General features: G+C 48.1%; 1 protein-coding gene across 1 annotated transcript; it reads right to left on the bottom strand.

Moving 5' to 3' along the window:
- Positions 1-1,803: 1,803 nt before the first annotated feature.
- On the bottom strand, positions 1,804-24,573 carry C10H1orf105 (chromosome 10 C1orf105 homolog). The gene is made up of 6 exons (XM_059414226.1): positions 24,323-24,573; positions 21,078-21,168; positions 14,545-14,619; positions 8,043-8,110; positions 5,285-5,352; positions 1,804-2,176 (listed from the first exon to the last, which is right to left on the bottom strand). Exons 1-6 carry the CDS (start codon positions 24,571-24,573, stop codon positions 2,031-2,033), a joined length of 699 nt encoding a protein of 232 aa, XP_059270209.1. The 3' UTR covers positions 1,804-2,030.
- Positions 24,574-24,805: the final 232 nt, after the last annotated feature.

Genomic DNA, 24,805 nt, shown 5'->3' with positions numbered 1-24,805 from the left:
GTAGTACAAAAAAAATGATGGTTGGTGTGCTTACTACGATTTCTTATAAACAAAGACAGGAAACAACATGTGTTGGAGGGGATGTGGAGAAAGGGGAACTCTTACACTGTTGGTGGGAATGACGTGTGATATTACCACTTCGACAGCTACTAGAAGGTGTGCTTGTGTATTACTATGTTTAAAACTTTCTCCATTTTAATTTCTAATGTGATAAATATCAGTAGATATAACCCATATTTAAAGAAAGATCTTTAGTGGGGCGCCTGGGTGGCTCAGTCAATTAAGTGTTCGCCTCTTGATTTTGACTTCGGTCATGATCTCAGGGTCATGAGACTGAGCCCTGCGTTGGGCTCCACACTGAGCGTGGAACCCGCTTTAGAGTCTTAGATTTTGTCTACCTGCCCCTCCCCCGCCAGCTCACTCTCTCTCAAAAAAATCTAAAAACTTAAAAAAATGAAGAAAAAATAAAAGATCTTTAGGGCTCTCAGTCTTTAAGAGTTTAAGAGTATAAAAGTTTCCTAAGATGAAAAAGTTTGGGAACCACTGATACAGACCATCATTCTCAGTCCCCACACTAGAACATTGGCAAACACCAGAATGTTACTCTTTCTGATGAAATTTTAGAAATACCTTTGTACTCCAGGTGGGGACTTTTTGAGATTTAGAAAGCATTCTATCTGACTAAGTATGTAATACTCAGTTTATCTCAAAAGCTCCAAATAATTGTGCTTGGGGCCTGTATCTCCCCTAATTCAGGGGTAAAGGTACCCCGAATCCTTTTATGGGATACATTAAATTGCAAAACAAAAAAGATGAAACATTTTTATTCATGATTTGTCTGTCCTTCGACAGTGATCTGAGGCGGGATCATAATACCTGCACACTCTGAGGGGAAGTACATACTATTTTTGGATTTATTGAAGTCTAACTGAACTGAAACCAAGAATCATGACTTACCATAAATATAGGGCAACTGAGCGAGTTTTTCTGGGTTTTTTTTGAGGGGGGGGATGGTTTTTAAATGTGTGTGTGTGTGTGTGTGTGTGTGTTTAAGAACCAAGGTCAATTTAGGTCCCAGGCCATTTGGGAACGATTCCTGAAGCCCATTCTTCAAGTGCAGTCAGCACAGAGGCTGGTTCTGGTTCTCACATGTGGGCCCAGTGTCCATTTAGCCAGGGTCCTGGGATTCCACAAGCCCACTGCATCCTAAAGGACGGAAGAGACCCTTTTTCTAGGGCCCTCCTTAAGCTGGATGTGGAGCATTTGTGCCTATAAATACAGTATTTGCAAGCCTAGAGTTTTCCTCTGTCTCCCTTACATTGCTGACACGTGGACCAAGACAGAGCTGAAGGTAGACATTCTCAAACCGAAGTAACCAAAGAACAAAATGCAAGCACGTGATTTAGATATGAGTGAGCAAAGATCAGATAAGTATCCGGTAATACACAGGGCACTAAACGAGGGGGGCGAGACAAGGCACGTGTCCTGTCCTGGGGAATTGTAGTCACTAATCACTTGCCATTTTCCCATTACGTCACAGTCTCCGGTCATCTATCATGTAACTGACAGAGGCAAGGACAGGAGGGTGAGCTCCATTTCTCTCCTGTATTCCCAATAGGTTGAACTCACAAGAGACCTCCAGGAGCCATCTCCAGCCCCCTGCCCTGAGGAAGAGCTGAAATAATTTGCAAGAAAACCCAAATCTTAGAAACAGAAGGATGTTGTCTACCACAACACAGTTACAAATCATAAAAAACAAAACAAAACAAAACAAAAAAAAAACCCTGACACTCAACATGTTCCGTTTTAATCAGTTAAACTTTTACAGTCACGGAAATTAAACCACTTGTCTTTAGGAAAAGTGAGTGAGAAGACAGTGGCAGGAGCTAGAATTCGAGCAACTCTCAGGAAAGCAAAAGTGAGTCACTTTTTTGGTGACAGGAGGAAATTAGGCTAATCTGTCAGAAACTGGCTTGGTTAACTTGTTTTCTCTATGTGAGTCCGGAAGGTGATGCGCTCCGACCACTCATTCATTGCTTCATTGTCTTGCCCACTGGCTCTTTTCTGGGCAAGGAGGAGAGTTGAGTCTCCTGCATGGTTGCGTAGGTGTCCGCCAGCAGTCCGTGGAAGACCGCTGTCCTGGGGCCCAGAATGGGCAGTCTGTAGTGGACACTATCTGCAGGACAGTGCGAGGAGGAGGAAAAACAAGCGCTTCTTAGAAGATATTTTTAAAGACACTCAAAATATTTAAGGGTCACCAAAAACTTTTTTTTTTGACCTTATAAAACAGATTCAAAATTCACATAAGAATTTCTTTTAATAGAACCATCTTATCCCTCAGAAGATTTAAGGTCCTAAAAATCTTATCAAAGAGGTCAGAAAAGAGTACCTAGAAACAAAATTCAAGTATTAGGAGTTATTGTCAATTAAATAAAAAGTGAATATAAAAGGTATCTGGAGTTATAATGTGCGTTAAAGGGAAAAGAAGATTCAATTCTCAGGATGGGGTAACTGGGTGATGGACGTTAAGGAAGGCATGTGATGTAATGGGCATTGGGTGTTACATAAGACTGATGAATCACAGACCTGTACCTCTGAAACCAATAATACATTATATGTTAACTAACTGAATTAAATTTTTAAAAAATAATTATTAAAAAAAGAAGACTTTTCAGGAACACATACACAGTTCTATCTTCAAAAACCGAACATGATCTTAACAAAAAGTCTAAAATAGCACTAGAATTTCAAAAGGAACCTTCATTTTATGAAATAATGTAAACTAGGGTTCCTTAAAATCCTCATCCTCCTGACCTCTTCTTAAAATCTTATTTTATTTACAAAAATGTTGGTGAATATTCAGCTTTCCCAGAAGACACATTGCTTAAAGGATAACGTCTTTCTGTTGGAAGTCACTGAGTGGAAGGGAACTGGAGTCCCGAATTCTCTGGAAAAGCTCCTCACTCCAGCTGAATGAGAACAAAGAGATGTTGCAAGACCACAGACCTAGGATCTGGTTCGGTCTTATCACTGTAAGAGGAAACAGAGGTCCAGGGTCACAGGCACTGATGGACCGAGGACCAGAACCCAGATCTTCTTAATCCTAGCCCAGTGATCTTTGAACCATGTCACACCAACGTGTCAGCGGCAGGCCAGAGCAGGTTGTTCACGTCTCTCCAGATGTTTATTGACAATCGGAGCCTGTATGTGTCCTGGTACTCTGGACTAAACGCCAGAGTCAAGATAAATGGATCCAGAAGAAGTCCCCATAACTTCTGGAGATAGGCTCTTTCTGTTTACTTAGTTCTCACTAATAATTACTGATAATATACTGAATCCAGAAACATACTAGAAGTCACTGTTGTGATCAAGGAGAGGAGTTAGACAACAACCAGCAGTTACGTTCGCTGGGATGAGTCAGCCATTTGGTCTTTGTAGCATGTCCACAGGTGGGTGGCAGCTTCAGCAGTTTTCCTGGGTTGATCAAAGGTGAAGGCTGCTTCGTACTGAGAGTCTGGCTCTCAGGGGTGGGGCAGGAGCAGCACGGGGTCGGGGGGTAGGAGGGGGAGGTGGGACAGCAGAAGGTTTCTCTGGTTTCAGAGGTGGGAACCCAGAGGCTCAGACAGTTTAAACAACTTGGCAAGTACTGTGCAGCAAAACTTGGATCTGAACCCAGGTCTCCTTGCTTCTAGACTGGTGCTTTTTACCTCCACTCAGAGGGCACCAACGGGAGCAAAGCTCAGCTCAGAAATGTCACAGCTGGCCTGGACAGTAGATCTACCCAGTTTCAGCTCCTAGCCAGCTCCTTCAGCACTCTCCCCGAAGTCCTGCCTCTAAGATCGCCGCCCTTGGATGGACTCTGTGGGCAAGAGTCACAATATGTCCAAGAACATCATGTGCTGACATTATGTACACAAAGTCTAGCTCTTATATTGGTGACTGAACAATACTCTCATGGTTAATAAATCGATGAAAGGCATCTTATCGCATTGCCCTTAGAATCACAAAATAAACATTCTTGCTGAGGGAAAGGCATGTGTGTGTGTGTTCTACTCCTTTGCAAGGCAGGCCTGAAAAACTCCATGTTCAAGGAAAACTCAGAATGAGTGTGTGACCAGAAATGAGAACACTGAATCCAAGCGCCCGTGCCTGTCCCCCAATGTTCCCGTGCCTTCCAGAGAGTGAGGCGGTCACAGAGAGCGAGGTGGTCCAGCAAATGGTGGATGGGGAGCTTTTCTTGGATGGATGTTCCTAGCTCTTGGCTCTTTAGTTCATTTTGGCTAAATGAGATCCATGAGCAAGGCCAATGTTTCCAGACACCTAACAAGGGATTCACTGGGACTGGCAGTCTTTCCCTCCACTCTGCTCGTGTGAATATCTCCAATGGGATTACCCAAGCCTGTGGTCCACGCTTTTAGCCTCCCTTCAAGATATCCCTTCTATTTTCAAATCTCCTCTCTGGATGCCTTCTCGGGCAATTCTGGCTAGCTCCCCTGCAGAAGGAGCTTAGGCTTTCCCATTTGTATAAAGCAAATAAAGGATCTTGATTTTCCTTATTGTGTATATCAAATGAGAGAAAAGATGGAGGTGGCCTCACAGTCAATATGGGATCAAATGAGAAGATGGATAAACTTACTAACATGACAGCCTCTACTGCACTAAACCCTTGAGCTGCCCCCAAAGAATGACCTGCACCCACCTTCATCAGCTCAGTGTTGACATCTCTTAAGAGATGAGACATAGGTCAATGCCGAAGCTGGAACTGAAGCCTCGATCCTTTTGTCTATTAATAGCAAGTGGACCTAAGAATAGCACTGGGCAGCTGCCAGAAGGCAGGTGGTTTAGGAAGCCTGTGGGGTGGAAGGTTCAGGGCTTTGGAGAGGCCATTCCAAGGGTGTGGGGATGCAGTTCCTTTCCCAACTAAATTGCCTGAAAGGGAATTACCTACTTTGAGCATCATTTCCATGAAAACTCTTCAGCAGGTAGATTATGGGGCTCTTTAGAAAGAATGGGGAGGATTCCCTGTTGGCTGGAGAAGACCTGGGAAGGAACAAGGCACCGATGAAGGTCACTGAGGCCTGGGGAGGGGACAGAAGGGGCTGGCCTGAAGTGGGGGCTGGAGAGCAATCAAAACAGGCCTTAAGCAGTATGTGAAAAGAGAAAGAGGCAGACAGAGGGAACCTGTTCGGAAAATTGAGAAACCATCTTAGGGATTGAGCTTTTCATCCTACTACTTGCAGGGTAGGATATCCCCCCGCTACAAGAACTCTGAAAGAACACAAACCTGTTGAGATGTCATTATGGGAATGTTTGGCTACAGTCTGGGCTTTTGGTGGATGAAGATTCATCATTCTGTTTGGAAGAAGCAAGAAAACACATCAGTTATGTGGCTAAGGCTTGGTGGGAAGGAATGTGCCTCTACGCATGTGAAAATGCAGATGCTCTCTTGAAACCAGCACCTCTTCACCTAGTGCTCAGACCAGTCGGCTACAGTGTAAGATGACGGGCCAGAGACCACCACATCTCAAGCTCTTTCACTTTTAAGGATTGTGATAAAAACTTCATTGGAAAAAATATTTTATTCATTGCCAGATCATGTATGATCTAAAAACAGAAGGAATCAAGAATCCTCCAGTTTCCAGAAAAAAAAAAAAAAAAAAAGAACAACTCTTCCAGGTCACTAATCTACTCTTCAAGTGCAAAACAGAATATTTTGGTGAGAACCTTCTTATTATTTTATTTTTATTTTTTTTGTCTTAAAATCTCTTCCTTTATTCCCATCAATATTATTCAGTGAGACTGGTTTTTCCACTGCTGACTGTTATTAAAGCAAGACAGGAACAATTCAGAAATATTTTGCTGTCAATCCAACTTTGATTAAATAAATTTTAAAAATATTTACTTATGTAAGTAATCTCTACACCCAACACGGAGCTTAAATTCACGACCCTGAGATCAAAAGTAGCACGATTTTCCAACTGAGCCAGCCAGATGCCCCAAATCAATTTTTATAAAGAATATTTTTATCTATTCAGTTAGTTCGTTTTTATTTTAATCATCCAGTGCTCATCACAAATCTACTCCTTAATCCCCATCACTTATTTCACCTTCCAATTTTAGAGAAAATAGCTTGACCACATCTATTTCTCCTGGTGGCAACGGCTGTGGAAATGACCCTTGGCCAAAATGATATGAGTCCAAACCATTTCTACATTAAATTGCTTAAGTTCTAAAGACGGACAAATCTGTAAACTTTGGTGAGATCTGCATTCAGTTCGTTGTCTCCATTTCCACCAAGGTTTTCCAAGATTATTTTTACTTTGCTACCAAAAATATGGCCCATCTGTCCAATTTATTTTACTCGGTTGCCATTGGAAGAATCAGTGGGACTAAGGAAAAGAAAAATTCTTTCTATTACCCATGTTGAACAAACAGGAAGGTGTCTAAGACTGAGTAGTTTAAGATTTGTTTGCACTATAATTCAATAAACATCTATCTCCCCACTCATATTTCCTGTCTCCCCCCCCCCCCCCCTTTTTCCCCCCCCCCCCCCCCCCCCCCCGCTTCCTTCTTGCCTTCATTCCTTCGATTGGACAAACATCATTTAACTTCTACAACGGTTACAATTAAAGTCACTTTGTAAAAACTCTTATTTCAGTAAGGACAATTCTACCTCCCCATATATATAGTGAGACTTAAAAACCCTAAGAACAGATTTTATAAGCTACAAACAGAGCCAGGACCCTCCTTTATAGTCACACTAGCTAAATCTCAAACAGAAGTGGTCTGTCTTCTTTCATTACATTGAAAAAAAAAAAAAAAAGAACCATCTAATGATACTTCAGGTTGGTGTAGACGTGATTTTAGTTTTGGTTCAATCCTTAGTCTAGCTCAAGGAATAAAAGTTACTTGTTTAATAACAGGTAATGATTCTGGAATTTGGGACTTTATTTAAAATACCAGACTTGCAAGATAAATGAACTGGGGCAACAAATCTCAAAAGTTTCTATCACAGAGGAGTGAAACTTTTGTTCAGAAATCCCAGACTTTAGATAGTTCTTTTTTCTATTGAAAGTCTATACAGAATATTTATTTGAATTAGTTTTATTATGATCTGATAGGAGCTTTGGAAAAGTTGCAGGTAAACGTTATCAGTGCTGGAGTGTGTTGGATTCAAAAACACTACCCATTCCTCTTTGACCCTATCTCTCTGAGCCAGGTGCCCAGCACATGGGTTCCCTGCATCTGAGTCTACACTGCAGCGTGGAGCAAATTTCATGAAAGGAATCATAACATCTACTGCTGTCCAACATAAGGTTACAAAAAGACCTATTGATTTTTCCATATTATTGCTTTCTCTATGAGGAAAAAAAAAGAGTGTCATTGGATCACATATAACTTTTTTGGTTACTCCCCTCAAATCCGCCCCTGGTGTATGCCTACATTCCAACTATCTACTGTAAGGCAAGTCTGTCTACACTGGTGTCTTATCCATGGTGAGTCTAATGAAGTAAAAGCTTCATCAAAGTCCCTTTTCCCTTTCTGATAGCTAAACACACGGGGGAGGGGGGGGCTGATATCCAACTAAACAAAATTCTGACTGGATTTTATTTTTTATATACTTGATCTTGATAAGAAAGTAGCAAAGGACAACCAGACAAACTGATGGGCTGAGAACAGCTTATGTGTGATGTCCTGTACCTTCTGAATTACTTAAGTCATCTACATCTACATGGAAAATTTGTACTCAGTTCTGCCTGAGTTACCAAAGGAATCTCGTATTCTCTTCTTAGTACTGTTTTGGGGAAAGTGGAAAGGCAGATGATACTTTCTACCATAATTTCAATAGTTGTTCAAGCAAAAAGGTGAAAACAACTTTTCTGGTCTAATTCTCTGATTCAACCAGGAAATGAATTCAGTGGAGAAGCCCATTCCCTAAGCATTCCCTGAACATTCTACTTATGTTTTTCAATCCACTGTCCTGTGTCCGCAAACTGATATAAATTATTAAAATAACGTCCTGATTTAAATGTTAAGCTTACCTATGAGTCATAAAATTCTCAAAGGATGGTTTCAGATTATGAGGAATTATCACAGTTCTTGGTTGTACCTGAGAAAGAAATTCTCATTTAGAGCATTGCCCCAAACTATTCCAATTTAAATAAATAATGTACCGCCTTAACAAACACAAGTTGTATTTAATGTTGGAATCACTCTATATTCTTTTGTGATATGAATGAACCAGAGAGGATCACCTGCCCATAAGTCATAGGGTCTAGGTTCTTCCCTGGTTATCAGATTTTGAAGTTAGAAACCTCATGATTGGTAAAGCCTCCAATTCTCTTTGTTTAGCTCACCCCCAACATTCTTCAGGTCTCAGATCACCTGTCAGCCTCTCTCGGACACCACCGACTCCTGGACCACTGTTAGGTGGTCCTCTGTCTTACCTTCTCACTGTGCCCTAGGCTTCCTCTACCAGCATATTCCTCATGTTTTTATTGTATTTACTTGCTTGGCGTCTGTTTTCCCTCATAGATTTCAGCTGCAAGGGAGCAGAGACCATGTCCCTATTTTTGTATTTCCAGGTTCTAACACAGTGCCTGTTCAAGAAATATTTGTTGATCAAATTAGTGAATGAATGAACACACCTTGAAGCACATTTGATTTTAAATGTGCCTTTCCTAGAGGACTATAATAAATCATAGTTACAGTATTCCTGATTAAGACAATATTTTCTTGAACTTTTCCAGATTTGTTAGTGTCACTAAATATTGGTTTTCTTTTGGAGCTTAGGCTTTCACTAAGAACCGCCCCCCGCCATTTCTCAAAAGATATTTGTAGTCACGACAATGAAAAGATAATCACGGGATGTGGTGCAGGTGTTCAACTGGGCTGTTCGTGGAGGGGCTTGTGATTTAAATGTATGACATAACAAGCCTGCAAGTTACTGTGGGTTAAGGGCCTTCAGAGGTGCTTGAAAATAGAGAAGAACCTGAACATCAGGTCTGTAGAAATGCCAATCACTTACGTTATTTAATCAGATTGTTGTAACTCATTAGCTGAGGAGCAGCAGCTGGGGGAGGAGGGAATGATCTGGTAACAGGAGCATCTGGGAGACGTGAGGGCAGCAAAGTCTTTGGTAAGAACCTGGAAGAGGTTTCTAGATATATAAAAGGGATGAGAATGAAGGAGACACACCGCCTTTTTAAATTTTCTTCTGAAGTTGGCTCTGTTGCCAAGAAAGATGGAGGAAACCCTACCTTCTCCTGATTAGCACGACCCCTTTTCAAAAGCCCCTAAATCCAGCCACGGCTATCGTAGGTACAGCCATGAGTGGGCGATCGGGGCCTGCCCCAGAACAAAGCTACCGAAGACAGCATTTTTGTTTCTGAGAAGAAGTGTGTCGTGTGGGCAGCTCCTATTCAGTCTTGAAAACTGTGCATCATCTTCTGGGAGAGACTTCCCTGACTCCTGCTGTCCCTGCTTCTCCCTGATATCTGCTTTCCTACCTTCTGCTTCCTACCAGGTCTCTTTCTCTTCTGTTCATCAGTTTATTACCATTATTTGTTCACCCACTGGCTCCTTAAAGGTAGGACTTATGTCTAATTCTTTTGTTTATTTTTTTTCCTTTGTAGCTGAGCTATTACCTAAGTACCTGGCCCGTGGTAGGCAGTCAATAAATACTCGTTGAAATGAACTCAGTTACGTAAATAGACTTCTGAAGCCAGTGAACACACGCACGTTAAAGAATGGGTGCCTACAGTATATCCAGTCTGACATCCTACTTTTATTTTTTTTTAAATTATTCGACAGAGAGAGATCACAAGTAGGCAGAGAGGCAGGCAGAGAGAAAGAGAGGAGGAAGCAGGCTCCCTGCTGAGCAGAGAGCCCGATGCGGGACTCGATCTCAGGACCCTGAGATCATGACCTGAGCCGAAGGCAGCGGCTCAACCCACTGAGCCACCCAGGCGCCCCTGACATCCTACTTTGAAGGGGCTTGAAAGTGTGTATTGGAGAGCAATGCACGTAACAGAAGGACTATGAAATAGATATTTTAAGGGGAAGATGAGCTGTTTGGAGCAGACATGTAATAAGAGATAATTTACATAAAACTAAGGTGGCTATCCCTGGTGACTCACAGCCATAACTTTCACTAGGTAATTTCTTCTACACTAAATAACTGAACTCCTGGCCCAGGGGACTCAGACCCAGGAGTATGAGTGGTCAGACAAGCCAAGTCCTATTAGGATTTTTATTTTTCTGATATTCATCTATTTTATGCTTTTTTTTTCAGTATTTATTTGAGCAACAGAGAGACAGCAAGAAAGAGCACTAGTGGGGGTGAAGAGAGAGGGAGAATCAGGCTCCCCGCTGAGCAGGAAGGCTCATTCAGGGCTCCATCCCAGGACCCCGGGATCATGACCTGAACTGAGGCAGATACTTAACTGACTGAGCCACCCAGGTGCCCCATCTATGCTTTTATTTTTAAAAAATATTTTCCTAGTGCTAATCTTTTTTAAAATTCAGACATCATAAGGTTCATTATCTCAGTGTACAACTCAGTGGATTTTAATAGCATCACAAAGTTGTGCAACAATCACCACTATCTACTTCCAGAAGATTTTCAACAGCCCAGAAAGAAACCCTGTCCTCTTTAGTACTCATTTTTGTTCATTCATTCCCCAAGTCCTTGGCAACCGCTGTCTGTTTTCTGTTTCTACAGATGTGCCTGTTCTGGACATTTCATATAAATGAAATTGATATAACTCTTGGCCTTTACTGTCTGGTTTCTTTTACAAAACAAAATGTTTTCAAGGTTTATCTAGCTTGCAGCATATAGAAGTACTTTCTTTTTTCCTGGCTGAATAATATTCCCCTTTATAGATCACATTTTGTTTATGCATTCATCAGTTGATGGACCTTTGAGGTGTTTTCACTTTTTGGCTATGATGAATGACATTGCTAAGAACATTCTTGTACAAGTTTGTGTACAGACATATGTTTTGAGTTCTCTTGAGTATAGATCTAGGCTGGAAATGCTGGGTCATATGTTAACTCTATGTCATTCCAACCAGCAATGTATGGGGGTTCCAATTATCCATATCCTCGTCAACACTTGTATTGTCCACTTTTTATTATGCGCAGTCTAGTGGACGTAAAATAATATCTCGTTATGGTTTCAATTGCATTTCCTTAATGCTTAATGATGTTGAACATCTAGTTGTGTGTTTATTGGCCATTTGTATATCTTCTTTGGAGAAATGTTTATTCAAATATTTTGTCCATCTTGATTTTTTATTGTTGAGTTATAAACTTTTTTTTGTTTTTGTTTGTTTAAGATTTTATTTATTTATTTGACAGATCACAAGTAGGCAGAGAGGCAGGCAGAAAGAGAGAGAGGGAAGCAGGCTCCCCACTGAGCAGAGAGCCCAACACAGGGCTTGATTCCAGGACCCCAAGATCATGACCTGAGCCAAAGGCAGAGGCTTTAACCCACTGAGCCACCCAGGTACCCCCGAGTTATAAACTTTTAAAAAATGTATTTTGGATTCTAGTCCCTTTTCAGATACATGGTTGGCAAAAATTTTCTCCCATTCTGTGGGTTGTCTTTTCGTGTTCCTGATGGTGGTGTTTGCAACAAAAAAAGTTTTTAATTTTGATGAAGGCAAATTTAGGTAGTTTTTGTTGTTGTTTGTGCTTTTGGTGTCATATCTAAGAAACTATTCCTTATTCAAGGTCATGAAGATTTACACCCAGGTATCCTCTAAGAGTTTGATGTTCTAGCTCTACCAAGTAGGCCTTTGATCTACGTGTAGTTATTTTTTGTCTATGGTGTGAGGGAGGGGCACAAAGTCATTCTCTTGCATGTGGATATACAATTGTCTCCGCACCATTTACTGAAAAGACTATTCTTTCCTCATTAAATTGTTTTGACACCTCTGTCAAAAATCAACTGTTCAGGACCTCTTATTCTTATGGAGATCTCATATTATGTAATTAAATTTCATTTTCTCCTGTTAAAAAAACTTTTTTGATTGTTCACAAATGTAAGGTGTTATTTCCGGACTCACAATTTTATTCCACTGATTTATATGTTTATCTTTGTGCCAGTACCACAAAGTCCTGATTATTGTAGCTTTATAGTAGGTTTTTTTTTTTTTTTTTTTTTAAAGATTTTATTTATTTATTTGACAGACAGAGACCACAAGTAGGCAGAGAGGCAGGCAGAGAGAGAGAGAGAGGAGGAAGCAGGCTCCCTGCAGAGCAGAGCCCGATGTGGGGCTCGATCCCAGGACCCTGGGATCATGACCCGAGCCGAAGGCAGAGGCTCCAACCCACTGAGCCACCCAGGCGCCCCTATAGTAGGTTTTGAAACCAGGAAGGGTGAGTCCTCCAACTTTGCTCTTTGTTTTTGAGATTGTTTAAGCTATACTGTATCTCTTGCATTTCCATATGTATTTTAAGATCTGCGTATCAGTTTCTTCAAAAATGTCATATGAGCTTTTGAGAGGTATTGGACTGAGATCAGTTTGGGAGTACTGTCATTTTAAAAACCTGTAAACATGTTTTTTTTCCATTTATTTAGGTCTTCTTTAATTTCTTTACATGATGTTGTATAGCTTTTGATGTACAAGTCTTGCATTTATTTTAATTTTATTCCTAAGTATTTTAATTTTTTGATGCTATTGTAAATGGAATTGTTTTCTTAATTTCATTTTTGGATTGTTCATTGCTAGTATATAGAAACAGAATTGATTTGTGTATGTTGATCTCGTATCCTGTAAGCCTGCTATACTCATTTATTAGCTTTAATTGTCTTTCGTGGGCTCCTTAGGACATTCTAGGTGTTAAGATTATGCCATCTACAAATACAGTTTTATGTCTTCTTTTCCAATCTGGTTGTCTTTTATTTCTTTTCCTTGTGTTAACTGCCCTAAGCAATGTTAAATAGAAGTAGCAAGACTGGACAACCTGGTCTTGTTTCTGATCTGAGGGGAAAATATCCAGCCTGGAAAATATCCAATATTCATTGAGTACAATGTTAGCTGTGGGTTTTTCATAGATACGCTTTATCAGGTCGAGGAAGTTCCTGCTCTTTTTAGGAGTCTTTTTATGTCTTCCCCAGCATCTACCTTCAGCCCCCTGCTGCGAAAGGAGAGGTCTCAGTGACTGGGGCAGATCCGCAGTACCCCAACCCCAGGAGGAAGCCGAAGGGCTGTTGCACAGAGTGAAGCAAGGGTATCTATTTCCTGCTCATTTTCTAACTGTCTCCAGCTTCTCACCAGGGTCTGCATGCACTGGTCTGACGTTAGTGTTTGAGGGCTTTCTTTCTGGGTTCTGCAGGGAATGGCAAAACCACGGGGTGTGGTTCTCCTCCAGTCAGGCCTGGGCGAGGGCAAAGGTCGGAGAAGAGGTCTTGAGAAAGAGAGCAGCTGCTGAGGTCCCAAGCGAGCCAGCCGGCCAAAGCCAGCTTGGGCCCGGGGTCAGTGTATTCTAAATGTGGACACAGTGGTTCCAGGAACAAGACCGGGAGAAACCCCAATCCCGGTTTCCCGGATTCCAGCCAATGCTAATAACAAACGCTGTGACCTAAATTACAAAGAACGTGAACAGGGATTGTAACGTTCAGGCGCACCTTTGCTCACCGCTTCGGTTAGATTTCCAAATCCCACGGAAAGATTTCACAAAACTGCCCATCTCTTTCATATCCCAGTGGTCAAAGCCCTTTCGCCATTAACGTCTCAAAGGAGGCTCTCTTGGGTCTCCTGATTTTCTACTCCTTGCTCTTCCTCGTACTGCATGTCAGCCCAGGGTTCAAAGGAGAACCACAGGATTGTAGAGACCCTTCCTCAACTCCGACCCTAACCCTAACTGTTTAACTAAATTTGTCTTCATCCCAAGCCTGACTGACCCTACCCTAGTCCTTCAACAGACCCAAGTCCTAACGCGGACCTGTAAAACATTCCTCCAGACGCAGGCCTCTTTCTGCAGCAGCTCCGACGATGACAGAGCTTTGTCCCTGTTTCCTTCCTACCCTTGCTAGCTTCATCCCCTGGATTTTGCACCACCAGCTACAGACACCCCCCAATCTGGAAGGTGCTACAGGACCTCTCCTTAGCTTCTACTCTGAGGCGCTGATTGAACTGATGGACCCAGAGATGAAGCTGCTTGTCTCGTGACTGTAAGGGTCGAGGCAGGTTGCTTGTACGGGTGCACGTTGTGCTGTGTTGGAGAAATGTTCCGGGGGAGGGTTCCCGAGCCACCTGAACCCCTACGGCAGTGGAGTCACTTTAGGATCTCAAAGCAAAGTGGCGCTTCTCAGCTCTACCTCACTGACTTGCCTACCCTAGTTCATCTTTGGGTTTGTTGCAAATGGCGACGGGTCATCATACTGTGTCAGGTAACGGTGCTCCCGGGGCCCACGGGTCATTATCTGCAGCCTTCCCTGCAGAAGGTGTTGTCTCTCCCCTGGGCTCCGGAGGGAGAGGGGCAGTGCTCTACCCCGGGACACCCACGCTCACCTCTGCCGTCCTACTGACCTACCATTTTTCTCTCTTGACAAGTGGAGCACAGCTGCTTGTTTCTGACCAGCACGGGGCTCCTGTGGAGCCTCCCGGCCTGAGGGGAGAAAGAAACGGAGGAGGTGAGGATACGGTGCGGGTCCCTGGGGCAGCAAAGAAGGGGCAGGGCTGGACGCGTAGGAGCAGTACCAGTTGTGCCCTCCGTAAATCCCGGGGAGTCTCTGGTCTCAGCCCCATCACCGGTGGAGGCTGAGGCCAGGCTTGGCTGCAGCTGGGAGGGCCAGAGAGAGTTTGGGCAGGAGGGGGGTCCACAGACCGATCAGTAGCCTCAGGACCCCTTCGCACAGTGGCACGGGTGCCACTGACCCTTCGTCACTCACGCTGACATCGGAGCCGTGAGCGGTGTTCACTGGGAGTGGATAACATGGCGGGGAAGAGGGTCGCCGAACAAACAGTGAGTACGAATTAAAGGCTCCTCCGGCCATCCGACTGTCTGTTGACCTCAGACTACCTGTGTGTGCACGCCTGTGGCCTGACCCGGTCCTGCGGCCCCGGGCGGGGGTGGGGAACGGGAAGAGGAGGAACGCGGGTCTGCACCTCGGGGCCGGCCTGGGGTGCGCTCCTGGGGCGACCTTCAGCCGACTGGGCTGCCGCTGGCTTCATCCTCTGAGACAGCCTTCGGGTGAGGCCCCATTCTCGAAGGCATGAGGACCAATAACTTGGGATGAAGTTGGATTCTTTGGACAAATGTTGAAAATACCTTTCATTTATATAGGCCATTTAAAGAGAATCAACCGCGTGTTACAGTGTTGTGGGCTGGGATGTTGAAGTGTGAGTGTGAACAGCTCGGTCCTTCCACTCAACAACACATTTATTGTGAGGCCAGCCTGCGGAGGGGGCTGGGCTGGGGCCACAAAGATGAGTGAGACATTTTCTGGCCCTAAGGCAGGCCAGGGAGAAAGACAAAGTCATTCGTTTGCCCATTCACTCGGCGCCCGGGTCCCTGAAACACGGCAGACTGGGCTCCGGACCGCCAGCGGCTCACACCCACCGCCTGCGGACGAGGAAGCACAACGCTCTGGAAGGTGCCGTGACAGAACTATGGGGAGGCCACAGTGAACCTGGAAAAAGCCACAGGGTCACCTGGACGGGGTGGGGCGGGGCAGAGAGGGCAGGGTCTGCGCAGGGCTCCAGGAGCCGGTCATGCTCCGGCAGGTGTTGGGGCGAACAAGTTGGGGGGAGGGCATTCCGTCGCCCAGAAAGCCCTGCCACAGCGTGGAAGGATGGCCTAGAAGACCGGCTTCAGGTAACTGAGGCTAGCAGAGAAGGGCCACCGCCTGATGTGGGGAGTGGGCAGAGAGGCAGAGACTCCTGGGCTTCTGGAAGATTCCAGCCTCTGCCAGATCGTTCCTGATACCCGGGGTGGGGGGATCTCCCGGGGTGGGGGGCGGGTTGGCTCCTCCTTCCAACCCTCACCTCCGTGAGTTCTGACACCAAGACTCTGACCAAGGCGGGGTGGGCTAGATACCGCAGAAGCAGCCGTGAGACTTCTGGGCCTTCAGAAAAGAGAGACGGCGTCCCGTGGGAGGGTCGGGAGAGGCTTCGAGAAGTGGCATTTACACGGAGTCTGGAAGGACGCAGAAGGCACAGACAGGTGCAGGCGGCAGTGGGGGCGTCCTGGGGCAGATCCAGTTTTGGCGGCGTCAGCTGCAGACGCTCCTGTGTCTTGTAGTAGATTCCTTCGCCCTTTCCAGGCTTCTGGTTTCTACACCAGAACAGGAGCTCACTGCGAATCCAGCAGCGGGTCTATCTGAGAGGCCTCCCGGGTGCATGGCAGCATCTGGCCAGGTTGATGATGGCTGCGGATGTGGCTCTCGAGCTGCGTGACCATGATGACCGCCATCCCGTGGGGCCTGAGCACGGACGTTTCATATGTCGTCCCAGCCAGCCTTGTCAACTCCTCGGTTACGACATGGCTTCGCCGTTACTTTCTCAGTAAGTCTTTCTGCTCCGCACACCCCTAACCCGATTCGGGCACCTGCCGTTCTGATTCCAATCACAGACTTCGTCGCGTTTTGTTGCATTTTGTCCTGTTGTTCTTTTTTTTTTTTTTTTAATATGTTTTTTCCTCCACCAGCCTGAGAGTTCTTGAAAAGCAAAGACACATCTGGAACATCCTGGCATCCCTAGAGCCCATCAAGAATCTGGTGCACCGTAGCTCTTCAAATGGAGGGGGAGGGGCAGAGAGAGAGGGAGACGCAGACTCCCCGCTGAGCAGGGAGCCCACTGTGGGGGCTCAGTCCCAGGACCAGGGGATCATGACCTGAGCCAAAGGCAGACGCTTAACTGACTGTGAGCATTTTAAACTATTTCCCATGACACACACTTGTATGTGTGCAGGGAAGTCGGTGCAGATAATCCGGGAGGCCACGTTTCACACGCCTCCGCTTCCCCCAACCTCCCCCGACCCACTACCTTGCTTTCCTTCCTAGCCCTGGGACCAAAGGGCTTTTCCTTCTGCAGCCTTTGCTGCTCACTCTTGGTTTCCTCCAGGCGCCTTCAGCGGCAGCGGCAGGAACGGCAGGAGAAGCGGCTGCTAGTTCGGAGCCTGGGCCCCTGGTTGTATCCTCTTGTAGACGCAGAGCCACCAAGAAAAGCACTTCTGAAATGCTAATGGGCTTCTCATTTTCCAAGCAGCTGTCCCCAGGATGGCAGATGGCAGTTGTGATGAGAAAGTGAGAGTGACCTTTTGTAGCCTGGCCAAGGTACCACGCACAGCTCAGCCGGGCCCCAGAAGCCCGAGTCTGCTACTCGCGTGTGGCGACTAGAAACGTCCTGATGTTTGCGGCTGATACTTGCTGAGGTTCCTAAGGTCGGCTCATGGCCCAAGTTCTTGGCCTTCTTGAATCTCTGATAAAGAATCAGAGAAACCTATTTCCCTCCTTCTGCCTCCCTCCACCTCTGTCTCGCACACAGACCTCTCCACATAACCAAAACTGACAATGTGAAAGCACCAGATGGTGACTTTAACAATAGCCCTCATGGGCCCGCTCAGGAGCGCAGACAAATCTGCCTGCGTCCTCCCCGCCCCTCGACGCCTCTGTTCCCTTCCTCTCTTCCACTCCCGCCTTCCATGAGAGACACCCCGCGGGGCCCCTCTAGTTCAGTTCTTTCAATGAACACAACGAGGAAATTGTGACCCAGAGGGTTGAGAGATTTGGTCCAACCATACATGTATTTCGTTTCAGTGAGCCAGAAACTTCCTTGGTTAAAGGGCCAAAAGACGATTACCTTTTGTCAGGGAGAAAGTGGGTTCTTAGGGTCTGTATGGGGGCATACACCCCTTAGGAAAAAAAGTGATCAGAGAGCTATTTTCAATATTCAAAAAAACCCCTCTGATCATTACACATTTTCCTGCGGTCTGAAAATACCAGCCATCTCCATTAAAGAACAAAGTGAATACAGGTCTTTCAAATACTCATAGGTTGACTCAGAAACCTTTTAGACCCACACAAAGTATTATCAACAGCCATGCGCATACTGTCAGGACTCCTTACACAAACAAACAAAAAAAACAGCAAAAAAAAAAAAAAAAAAAAGCAGAAGCTGAGAGAGACCCAGAGAGGTAGGCAGGGGCACAGAATGCAAAAAAGGAAACAGATCAGTGGTGGTAATTATTACCTCTCTTTTAAAATCCTATCTTTAGGGGGCCTGGGTGGCTCAGTCCATTAAGGGTCTGCCTTCAGCTCAGGTCATGATCCCAGGGTCCTGCGATGGAGCCCCAAGTCAGGCTCCCTGCTCAGTGGGGAACCTGCTTCTCCCTCTCCCTCTGCCTGCTGCTCTGCCTATTGTGCTCTCTCTCTACCTCTCTGTCAAATATTAAAAAAAAAATAATAAAATCTTATCTTTAATTACAGGTGTCTGGTCCACAGATACAAGAAAAGGCCTGAGTAGTACGCAGGGTAGTTTCTGTGGCAGTCACGGGCTCTCCAAAGCTCATTCAGGGAGACAGAAGTAAGAAAAGGAGTTCTAGGTGGTGAGAAAATTGGGAGTTGACGTCCTGTGCCTTTTCCCAGCCACGTCTCAGCCCTGCAGCGTCCGTGGTAGGCAACGCTCTTCGTCACAGGTCTCTGAAAGCGGCCCAAGGAAGGCTCCCCTCTGGACTCTGACTCATTGGGCTGGAACAACCAACCCGGATCAAAGAGAGGACGGAGGGAGCGGGGGCGGGAGCCGACTCTTGCACGGGGACCTGACCCTGCAAGTAGGCCCAGGGTCTCCAGGGCAGCCCCCGTGTGGGCCTCACCCTCCAAGCTGCCTGGCTGGGGAGCTCCGAGCAAGTCCTCTCTGGGCCTCCCTTCGGCCCTGCTGCCAGTGCCTGGGATTCCAGGGCGTCTGGAGGAGTCCACGCCTGCCCCGGGCAGTGAAAGTTGTGCCTGAGAGTTGCAGCTCCAGGGCCCTTGCCTAAATGGGGGAGGGTTGGGGTTCCATGTCTTTGGGTTCATTTTCCATTTTTCTTCTCTGTCAGCCCTGCCTTTCCCCTTCTGTTTCCTTTTTTGCATTCTGTGCCCCTGCCTACCTCTCTGGGTCTCTCTCAGCTTCTGCTTTTTTTTTTTTTTTTGCTGTTTGTCTTCCTCTCCCTGTCTTTCCGTCTCTGTGCCTCTCTGTCCATCAGTGAACATTGCCCCAGACACACAGACACCTGCCTCTGCCTCTGCCACAGGACGGCTCCTGGGCAGGGCAGGGGTGCCCCTTGGAATGTGAGTGTTCCAAGTTCTGCCCTCCGACCTGTGACTGGGACAGGGAAGGGGGCCAGGTGGCATGACCTTCGCACCAGTGCCCAGAGGCCGGGCTGTCTGGTGGCTGCCGCGCTGCCGGAGCCCTTTGGCAGGTCCCTGATTCGGAGGCTACAGGTAGAGCTGCAGCGTCTGGGGTCCACAGTGCTTTCCTCTCCCACTGGATACAGCACGGTTTCTTTCCAGAAAGGAGCCCCTGCCAGCCAAGCCCGTGTTTCACTCACAGGGTCCGAGGGGAGGCCTCTGTGGTCCCAGGCTGCTCTGTGCAACTCCGAACACGCAGACCTTGTCAGAATACTTGCGATCTTCCTTTAGGGGCCCCGGCGCTGGGAGGTCAAATTCTGCCTTCTGCACCGCTCCTTGCCCTTCCAGTCGGCAAGGGCCACTGTGTCCTCACACAGGCGCGGAGAGCGGTAGAGGGAGAGAGGCAGGTGGAGCGCCAGGCCCCGACAGGGGAGGACGAGGGCGAGGGGGTCCCCTGCTCTCCCACCCCTGCGGGAGTCCTGACCCCGGATTCCCAGCCCGTCTCAGGCCCCAGGGCGCAGGCTAGGGACGTTGCTGCTCTTGGCTGCTCTCTAGTGGTGACCCGTGAGCATCGCACCGTGAAATTCTAAGTTCTGCCAAAGCTGGTCCTCCCCCCTCCCTGGCCATTGTGCTTTCCCCTCTGGCCTCTTGCCCACTGGGTCGGGGGCGGGGGGGGGGGGGGGTCTAGAGTCTTAATGCCTCGCTGCTGCGGCCTGATTCCTTGATGTTTTCAAGCCCTTCCTGCAAGCTCAGGTCGGTGTCTTGGCTCCCCTGGTGCTTACCCCCTCTGTGGAAACACCTGCCAGATGGAATGCTGAAGCCCATTCCTCTGGAACCCTTCCCCGCCGCTCTCTGCCCACCCGTCCTGCCCCGCCCACCCCCTCGCAGGGCGGCTGTGCACCTGTGCAGTCTGCGCACCCATTCATGGAGGTGACATCGGACTCACCCCTCTTCCTGTCTACGCTACCCACAGGCGGCCTCCCTAAGCAGGTGTCTATCCTGACAGGATGGCCGGCCGATGGTGGTTTGCAGAGCAGAGCTGTCCCCACGATGGGGCATCCCCACGATGGGGCGTCCCCACGATGGGCTCTGTGACAAGTGCTTAGGAACGCCGCCCCGCCCTGTGTACTTCTCAGGTGAGGAACCCCTCATGCACCCAGGAGTTCCCTCCCTCGGTCTCCTTGCACTGCTGACTGCACCGGCACCTCTAAGATCGGGAACCCTCAGGGTGCTCCACTGCGAGGAGTGTCCCCCAGGAGCTAGTCACAGTTGATTTCGGAGAGGTGGAGGGGGTAGCAGGACGACAGCAGGAAATTCCACAGGTGTGGGATCTTCTATGTGAGAGACATGAGGGATCCAGGGCCGTGAGGGGACAGGGTCAGAGGCTCCAGGAGCAAGGACCGGCTCCAGACACAGGCTGAACGGTGGTCCCTGAAGTCCTCTGGGCCTGTCTCTCAAACGGAAGGTGTGTGTGTGTGTGTGTGTTTACTTTTTGATGATTGTGACCTTTGTTCTTAAGGCCAGTGCCCTGGAGCTTGGGTGAGCCTACGATGCTTATTTATTTATTTACTTACTTACTTATTTATTTATTTATTTATTTCAGCTGTCTATGGAAGAGTGATGATGTTCCAGGCCCAGGGCTCTGCTAAGGAGATAGGAAGCAGCTTTGTATGTACACTCAATGTCCTATTAGAACCACTGTGGGTGTCTTTTCAATGAAAAAGCAAAAATTGAGTACCTTAGATAAGACATCTGGAACTTGAAACAAAATAGGCAAATTCATATCCTTCTTGGATGAAATCAGAAAAGTGGCAGAGGCATGAGGATATCTGAAGTAATCAAAACAAAGCAAGTTAGAACCACAATCTCTGGTTTGAAGAGCCAAGCCCTTGGCTGGTTCAGAGACGTAGGGGTCAAAACAGACAACCCCAAGATGGACCACTCTGGCCTGCAGATTATTTTGAGCTGAAAACCACCAAGGCCCAAAAGACTTGGGAAGAAACGCTGATCTTCCCCTTAACTATCCAAAAGAGTTTAGATAGAGGACCTGTTCCTGGGAAGAGAGCTATCACCATAGATTATTTACTATTTACTACTAATTTACTATCACCTAGGTAAGGTAGCCTGGGAGGCATTTAGCAAAGTCTGTTGAAATTCATCTCTGGGTCCCTTTGTTTCTCGGTGGCCCAGCAAACATTCGTTTACCAAACATTTACTCTTTTCTTTCTTCCTGTGAGTTGTTTTCCTTCCCTTTGACTCCCCAACCCCTTCTCCTTACTTAGTTCAGAATGACATATATAGTCATTACGTATGACCGTCTTTGGAATCTCACGTGGGTTCCTGTATGTACAAAATCAAATTTGATCTTCCCTTATTAATGTGTCTCAGGTCGATGGGATTCTCAGACCAGCCAGAAGAACGTGAAGGGCAGAGGAAAGGTTCTCCTCGCCAACAGAGATAACCCACGGGACACCCAGGGAGTTGTTTCTCACCCCAGTCCTGAAGGGCACAGACCATCTGGCAGCTTCCAAAGGAAGGCTTTGCCCTCGTAAGTCACTCTAGCTTCTCTGTCTTTTTGTTTTGAAGTAACCAATGAAGTGTCGGAGACAGTGTACAAAGGCAGGAAAAAGTTGTTTGTAAGAGCAGATGTGTAATGGGTGAAATGCAACCAGATCTCCTTGGAAGAGCTGTGTGTGTAGAAGTTGTTCATATTTAATAAGCGCAGGGTTCTTCCATGTCTGGTCTGCTTTCTTGGAGTCTGTGTCCCTGGGCACTGCGTCTACTCATTTCTTCCCATGGAACAGATTCTTCTTCCAACCACTCTGGAACATTCTTTCTTTCTAGTCAGGGGTGGAGCAGTGACACTGCGGGGACCCAATCAGTTTTCCTCACAGGGTGTGACCTGCCTCGTGGCTGTTGTTTCATTTTATTACAATATCAGAGGCCAAGGCATGCAGGGGGCCTGTTGTCCTAAACTGCTTGTGTGTACGACACTGTGCATGCCCCCGGCATTCCAGAAATGGAAACTCGGCATGCCAGGGACACCTCTCTAACGAGAAAAGAGGTCGCTGTTCATTGTTCATTTATAACTCAGGCATGTGGAAGGAGTTTGGTATTCCCAAGGCATTCGCAGTTTCACTTCTGCTCACCATTTCCCGGGGCCCTGGTGGAGCAGGGGCGGAGGGTCTGACCCGGCCCCTTCACTGTCTTTGACCTGGAACAGCCTGCCTTGGACTGGACATCCAAATGCTGACCTAGGGAGACCAGAGGCCACTCTTGAGCTGCCTGAACACTCAGTGATCTCCGATCAACAGGGCCTCAGTGTGACCTGCGGGCTTCCGAGCCTGAGAATGAGGGTGGCTTTCGTGTGGCAAGACTGTCTTCTCCGAAGGAAGGAGGTCTGTGGAGGCCCCGGTGTCTGAGCCAGGCCTCAACTCCCCCAGCCGGTACGCGTGTTTCTGGGCTTCGTGGCTGGGGGGCTCTGAGTACATTTCACTGCAAGTGTCTTTCTCTTTTTCAGACTGTTCTGCGTTAGAACTGCTTGTCCGAAACTAGGAAATGCTAAAAGCACATTTATCACTATCTTACCGAGGCCTGAGGAAAAGGTTTTGCCAAAAACAAACAGCCTGGAACCCAGAGCTTTAACCGGATGAAGAGATTCTAATCTTTAAGAATTGCTGATACTTAAACAAACCATCCTGTCAAAGGACTTTGCACTCTGGTGTTGTCTCCCTGAAAGCTCCAGGCACCATCCGGGCCTCCGTCCGGCCAGTGTCTGTGAGGTAGACAAGTGTGTTTCTCTTTACATGGGCTGAGATCCCCGCCCAAGTTCTGTTCAGAAATGAGCAGAGCTTCACTGACCCTGAGGTAATTTCTCCTCAGGACCAGCTCAAGGTTAGCTGGCCAGAGGGAAAACTACCCCTTCCCTTCACACTGTCCACAGTCTGTCCCTTCTGATATTCCAGGACCTGGCTGTGTTCTGGCGCTGCCCCGCTGTGTTCTGGGCCTTCTTCAGGGCCCCGTCCTGTTCCCCCTCCCTGCGCCCGACCCCAAAACTGTACAATCTGGGAACAGGAGAGCCATGCCCGCTGGTGCTTTCCTCCTGGCTGCGGGGGCAGATCTGATGGGAACAGGGCTGAGCTGGGGTAGTGAGCTCCTGCCCTAGTCAGGCGGTGGCCACCGGCCATTTCACATTAGCTGGAGCTCAGATTCGAAGTTAAGTAAAAGTAGCAGGAAAGAGCTGGAAGCACTTGAGGGGGCTCTGGAAATGCACACAGCTGGCTGGCTGCTTGCGGAGAACGTGGCTTTTAAAAGGAGCGGCCCATACACATCCATGCTGTCCGGAGGGGATGTGGGGAGAGTGTCCCTCCCGGGGACTGCTCACCTGTGGGCAGGAGGGCACGTGTCTCCCTAGGCCCTTCTGGTTTCTCCCATTTGCGCCCGCATTACCTCACCTTCCCCTTCCTTCCACTTCCCCTCCCCGGAGCAGCGTGTGCGACCACAGCCAGGGACGTGGAGAAGCGTGAGGAAGCCCGGGGACTGCTCGCGTCCGCGCTAAAACGCCGCGAACGCACCAGCACGTCGCGTTCCGAGGCCGAGAATCCCGTCGCCCAGCGGTGCGGAAGCGAAGGACCGGAGAGATGGGAGGAGCGGCCTCACAGGGACGCGGGCAGGCGCTCCTCTCTCGACGTCGGTGGTTAAAATGAGAGGCAAAGTAAGACGCCGACGACAGCAGAAGCGTGGACGCGCAGCATCCAGGGCGCGAGGTCCGCGCTGTGGAGCGCCGGCGGGAGGGGAAGGTTGAGCGGCCGGCGTCCCCCTGCCAGGCCCATCCTGAGCGCCCGCGCTCGTCCGAGACACCCAGGCCACGTCTGGCTTCGGAACCCTCTCCTTGGGCTTCTCAGCGGCCCGGGCCTGCCCCTCTGATAACCGACCCCCGGGGGTCTTTCCTGCAACCTTTGCCCTCGGGGGCTGAGCGGTTACCTTTTGGGGAGGCTGAGCACTAGCGGCTTGTTCACGAGGCTGGCCTCACTCAGCCAAGGGATCTTGCCAAACTTGGGAACAGAAACCTGGAGAGAAATGGAGAGAGACGGATCGTTCTGCGGACCCGAGGGCCCCCGAGCCGTCACAGCCCGGGCCCGAGGACGCTCCCGCAGGCTCCCGGGCAGCCGGCGCGCTGCGGACCGCGGCTGCGGCCTGAGCCCTCGGGGCCCGTCGCGCATCCCCTCGGGCATCCCCGCGCGCGGCGGACGGACAGACGGAGCCCACGCGTGACCTGCCCTCGCGGACCAGGTCCGCTGACCTCGGGGCGCGCCGCGTCTGGCGTCCCCGCGTCCGTCGCGTGGCGGCTTCATCCCTCCCGCCCGCTCGGGCCGCCGGCCTCGGACTTCCCCGCCGCGGCCCCGCCGCCCCTTCCAGACAGCGGAGGGCGGAGAACCGCGCCCCGGAGCCCCGGGCGGTGCGCGT

This window comes from Mustela nigripes, chromosome 10 (assembly GCF_022355385.1).
Source record: "Mustela nigripes isolate SB6536 chromosome 10, MUSNIG.SB6536, whole genome shotgun sequence".
NCBI lineage: Eukaryota > Metazoa > Chordata > Mammalia > Carnivora > Mustelidae > Mustela > Mustela nigripes.
This window is presented reverse-complemented; position numbering and strand designations above follow the sequence as displayed.